This window comes from Ciconia boyciana, chromosome 5, assembly GCF_034638445.1.
Source record: "Ciconia boyciana chromosome 5, ASM3463844v1, whole genome shotgun sequence".
Classification (NCBI taxonomy): domain Eukaryota; kingdom Metazoa; phylum Chordata; class Aves; order Ciconiiformes; family Ciconiidae; genus Ciconia; species Ciconia boyciana.
Window position 1 is genome coordinate 14,804,463 of NC_132938.1, and position 5,458 is coordinate 14,809,920.

At 60.9% G+C, this 5,458-nt stretch overlaps 1 protein-coding gene across 1 annotated transcript; it reads right to left on the minus strand.

Annotated features, from left to right (window-relative positions):
- Positions 1-368: 368 nt before the first annotated feature.
- MSX1 (msh homeobox 1) lies at positions 369-3,047 on the minus strand. The gene is made up of 2 exons (XM_072862983.1): positions 2,489-3,047; positions 369-943 (listed from the first exon to the last, which is right to left on the minus strand). The coding sequence occupies exons 1-2, from the start codon at positions 2,940-2,942 to the stop codon at positions 513-515; spliced, it is 885 nt and encodes a 294-aa protein (XP_072719084.1). The 5' UTR covers positions 2,943-3,047; the 3' UTR covers positions 369-512.
- Between the last annotated feature and the right edge of the window lie 2,411 nt (positions 3,048-5,458).

A 5,458-nucleotide genomic window follows, 5' to 3' on the forward strand; every position in this document is an offset into this window, starting at 1 on the left:
AAAGGAGCTGGTGGAGGAACAAACACAGGTAACAGACAGTGCTGTTACACAGGGACAGGAGAGGCTGCTCTACACTTCTGCCTCTTGACCTCGCCTTGCAGAAAGTAAGAGAAGTGTCCTGTCTTTCAGCCCCCTTTTTGCAGTTTCTCTTCCACAGTTCCTTCCCCACGGCAGGGGGCTCTCCCCAGGCTGCCAGCCGGACCCGGGGAAGTGGGGCAGGGCTGGCCCACCGCTGCCCTGTGCCGGGGAGGAGCTGGGGCAATGCCTCAGGTTCGTGCCAGCTGGAGAGCGGAGCAGCTCCCAGAACTGCTGAGGAGAGTGGAATGGGGCTGGACCGGGGGAGCCAACATCACAGGGGGAAGCAGAGAGGCCGAGCAGAGCTGGACTGGAGAAGTCTCTGCCACAGGGCCCGTGGGGAAGTCCGCAGCGAGGAGCCAGAGGAGCGGGGAGGGAGTGCGTGCGGAGCCAGCGGGAGCAGACAGCCGGCAGGCTGGGGTCGGTGGGGCTCAGCTCTATGTGAGGTGGTACATGCTGTATCCCACGTGCGCTGTGTACAGTCCCACAGGAGACACGGGCAGCCCTGCCCGCTGGAAAGGGCTGGAGGCACCGTACAGAGAGGCGCCGGCCACGGCTGGGCCGCCCAGCGGGAAGGAGATGCCGAAAGCAGCAGGCGGGAGCATGGGCTTGGCTGCCATCTTCAGCTTCTCCAGCTCGGCCTCCTGGAGCCGCTTGGCCTTGGCGCGGCGATTCTGGAACCAGATCTTCACCTGGGTCTCGGTGAGGCTGAGCGAGCTGGAGAACTCGGCGCGCTCGGCAATGGACAGGTACTGCTTCTGCCGAAACTTCCTCTCGAGGGCCAGCAGCTGCGCCGTGGTGAAGGGTGTCCGGGGCTTCCTGTTCGTCTTGTGCTTGCGAAGGGTGCAGGCTGGGGGGCTCAGCCGCCCTGCGCCCAGGAGCAGCCGGAGGAGAGGGGGAAGCAGAGAGACACCTCGGTTAGCAGCGCCCAAACCCGCACGCCCCCCAGAGCCCCCACCCTACAGCGGCTGGGGTGGAGAGAGAGGAGAAAATAAGGTCCCGCTCAAAGTGAAGTGGCCCAAAAACTCCAGGGCTGCCCGGGGCAAGCTTCAAATTGATGTCTCGCACGCCAGTAAAGAAAGCGGGCACTTTACTATGGAGTTAGGCTTTTCAAGACTCCTGGGACCGAAGTTACTTGCAGTGCTCCATAGTGAGAACCGCTCCGACTCCATGGAAAAACTCGGCACAGGGCAGGAGTCAGACATCCACACAACCTCCTGCCTTCACAGCTGATACAGGGGAGATATAAATGAAGGGAGTGACCATCCACAAAAAAAAAAGTCCTGTCCTTTTTATTGGATTAAGAAAAAAAATAAACAAAACGGGCTGGCTTCTCAGACTCACACCCTCTTCATTAGGCCCCTGGGAACCGGATTAAGCATGTAATTAATTACGAGCTATGAATTCACACTCAGCCTCTATCTACCGCTCTTCACCAGTCTGCTCCTCTCCTCTTATTTAAAATTTCTAAGGGTCCTCAGCCTCGATCTGCCCCGGGTTTACTTAACAACGACTTTTACTTTTCAATTTAAATAAATTAGACCACTGCGATACTCTAGAATTGTAACAAGTCCTTTCGGGAAACCTGCCTTTCTCCCAGGGAGAGAGAAAGCAGCTCTGTTCGCAGCTCTGCTCAGAGCACCCCAGACGCTCGGGAGAGCCTCAGCCCAAGCTCGCCCCTTCCCACGGGAGCCCGGGCGGAGAGGGAGCAGGATCTGGCCGAAGGCAGGCGGCCCGAGCTGTCCGGCCCCGGCCCGCCGCACTCCCGGGCTCAGCGCAGCCGCTGGAGAGGATTAACGGGCTTTTCTGATCTCGGCCCTCCCGCTGCTATTTTTATTATTTTAGATCTCTCTGTAGTAAAGCAGGAAAACATCAGTAATAGCGGCTCTTCGGACTTTAGAGATGCAACACTTGAGGGAGCAGCCGGTGGGGCTGAAGCCCGCAACGCCCGAAGGCGCCGCGCCCGGGAGCCGCTCTGTGCGGGTCGCCGGGAAATTATTGGAGCCACTTTCGGAGAAAACACCGCTGAGACTGCGCCAGGCTTTGCGCGGCCAGTTCGAGCGCCAGGTTAAGCTAACCGGCAGGCCGGGCTGCTTTTTCTTTTTCTTTCTTGCCCCCTCCCCAGTTAACATTTAGCACAAGATCTCGCCCCGCCACGGCCGTTCTTCCTTCGCCTCCCCAGCCCTCCTCCGGCGCTGCTCCGGCTTCGCACACACTCGAATCGGTTCAATATTTTGAACAGGCCGAAGCGGCCCGGCAGAGAGCGCGAACCGCAGGGAAAAGCATGCCAGGAGGGGCCGGGCTGGGCGAAAGCGAGAGGAAATCCCTGGCCGCCCCCGCAGCGCTGCCCCCGCGGGAAGGGCGCAGACGGCTCGGGAGCGTCCCAGCCCGCCCGCTCCCGGACCCTACTTACTCGGGGGAGGCGGCGAAAACCGTGGGCTTTGCATCCAGGGGCTCCGCTCCTGCTTCTCGGGGCTCTCCGCCTTGACGAGGGCGTCTTCGGGCAGCTTGACCAGCCCCCCGACGGAGAAGTGGCCGCCGAGGGGCAGCGGGGAGGCCGGCGCCTCCGCCGTCAGGGCGCCCAGGCGGGGACTGAGGCTGGCGCGGGCGGCCGCCCCGGCGCCCGGCGGGGGCCCGGCGCCCTCGGGGCCCTCCCTGCCGCCCGGCTTCCTGCGGTCGGCCATAAGCGCCTCCACGCTGAACGGCAGGAGGGACGGGGAGACCTTGGGCTTGTCGCTCTCCTCCTCCCCGCCCATCGCCGCCGCGACGGGGAGGCCGCCGCCGCCGGGCTTGCTGAAGGCGGAGGCGGGCAGCTCGTCGCTGCGGACCCCGGTGGGCGCGGCGGTCATATCCACAGCCGGGGCCATGCAGAGGCGGCCCGCCGTCGCCACCGCAGCGCCGGGCGGGAGCGGGCGCCGCGGCTCATGGGGCCGGGGCGGCGCGGGGGCGCGGGCAGCCGTCGGCGCGCTCCGTCCCCGCGGCGGGCGGCGCCGCCTGATAAAGCGGCGCGGGGGCAGGCACCGCCCAACCAGGGCGCGGGGGGCGGGGCGGCGGCGCCCCATTGGCTGCGGCGCGGCGGCGCCGGCAGCGGGCGGGGGGGGCGGAGCGGAGCGGAGCGGAGCAAAGCAAAGCAAAGCAAGCCGGGCCCGCCGTCGGGGCTGCCCGCTCCGCGCCTCCGGCCCCGCTCCGCGCCCCAGCGCGCACCGCGGGCGAGAGTGAGCAAGGCCGGGGCTGCCGGAACAGCGCTCCGCCGTGGGGACGGGACTGCGGGGGGTGGCTCAAACAATCGGGGAAAAAATGTATGAACGTCGGAAAACAGCCGGCCCTTCTGTTTGCGAAGCGCGAGGGAGCGGGCCCGAGCCGTGTTCTTCTGAAAACCGACAGATATCGGGCTGTCCTGAGCGTCACCGCGCGGAGGGAGCCCCTGCCTGTCCCACAGCCTGGCTGCGCCTTGAAAAAGGGGGTTTAGCCTTAGTTTGGTTGGTTGTTTTGCTTTTTGAAAGGAACGCCGGCCCTGCGGCGTGTTCGATGTGTCTGCGGAGACCTGCGCGCATGGACACACACACAGATACATAAATTGTGCCACGTTTCGTGGCATAGATGTGTGCGTGTCTCCAGATAATGAAATGCTCATTCACGTAAAAAAGAACATCCGAGCCCCAGACCCATTAGAGTCCCGGCTATTTTGTTTTGTAAATTCGTTTTACGATCCCTTATCCCTGCGCCCAGGACGGATGTGCAGTAAAACGCGGCCGCTCTCCAAGAACGTGATTGGCCGCTCGCTGAGAAAAGTTTATTGATAGCTGCAGGGCTCTAATCTCCTCGAAACACAGGAGGCTCCTGCAGTCATTTAAGGGTAATTATCCAAACGGGGAGGGACAGCGAATTCCCTTTCCTTTTAACTGGACCCAATAAAGATGGTAGATTAGGAGCATATAGATTATGAAATGAATTGATATAATAGACACTTTATTAACTGATAAGCAACAGGACCTGATTGAAGTGAGTTGTCCTGCACGCAGCTACACACGCACGTATCTTACACACGCGTGGGTACACAGCCTGGCGGTGTGCTTGCTGTGGGTACTGCCCTGCATGTGCACGGACATACCTTACTGGCACGTGTTCTGCCGTGCTCGTATACGATCCCTCTAGGTGAAGACGATTTGTAGGCGACTTGCAGGGGACCCCTGGGCGCTCCTATAGATCCGAGTGCACGCACATTGCACAGACCTATTCACCGACGTACAGACCTCGCACCGACGCATTCAATTCCCCTCGCGATTCGTGCCGCCCTGGTGAGCGCTCCTGCCAGGAGGGGACCGGCGGGGCCGCCGCCCAGCCCAGCCCAGCCCAGCCCAGCCCAGCCCAGCCCAGCCCGGCTCCGCGCCCTGCCGGCACCGGCGCCCGCGCTGCCCGCGCTGCCCGCAGCCTCCCCCGCGCTGCCCGCAGCCTCCCCCGCGCCCCGTCGGGCCGGGGGCCGGGCCGGGCCGGGCCGCGCCGGGCAGGGGTGTGTGGGGGGGTGCTCGGAGAAGCGGCTGCATTGCTAATTGCGAGAATAAACAATCTGTCACGATTAGTCAGTGCCTCTAATAGGCAGACAAGTGATGTTGTTTTTAGGCGCCAGCAGCGGTCTGATCAAAGGCTTCAGCTGGAGGGGGACTATTGAGGACGTTAACCCGCATCAAGGGAGCAAGGCGCCTTAGCCCTGGGACATCGGCACATTCAGCCTGACAAAATTAGTTTGCTCTACCAATCACACGACATTTTCCCAAAGCCCGGTGCTTGACGCGAAGACGCCCCCCCCCCCCCCGACTCAGAAAACACGCACAAATATCGATGCGTCGTGTTTCGCGGTGTCCCCTCCACACGATCCTACAGGTAGGATCTTTTTTTTTTTTCCCCCCCCGATCCCAAACGCAACCGCGCAAAAGAAGTGATGTGTTTATTAGACCTCCAGGCAGCCCCTAGGCTGCTTTCGATCTCATTGTTTTGATGGAAATATGAAAGGAAAAACAGAGCTGCTGGGGTTTTGTTTTTCCCCACTTTTCTTTTGCAGAATGGTTTGAACATCGGGATGTTGCTGAGGTTTGAGGAGCTGAGTGTGCGTCCCATACTGAGAGCGGGATCCCGCTCTCATTGAGAGTTGACAGAACGAGATAATTAGCTCTTTATTTATCTCCCAGCAATGAACGCTTTGTGTTTACGTTTCTGTCATACTCGGTGGTATTTTAATCACTGTACCAGCGCAAGGACTTGGTTCTAATTCACATGCTGGCAGGCTCTTGGGCTGAAAACGGGAAGCCAGTAAAGTTCCTTTCGTTTCTTGCTCCTTTCTTTCTTTCCTTTCTTTCTTAAGGAAATCTACAGGTTCTAAGTTAGG

What these genes read in the sequence shown, in the direction of transcription:
- MSX1 (XM_072862983.1), bottom strand. Translation starts at nt 2,942, where the DNA reads ATGGCCCCGGCTGTGGATATGACCGCCGCGCCCACCGGGGTCCGCAGC. An exon ending in GTTTTCGCCGCCTCCCCCGA is followed by an intron (nt 944 to 2,488) that starts GTAAGTAGGGTC and finishes TCCTGGGCGCAG; the next exon opens with GGCGGCTGAGCCCCCCAGCC.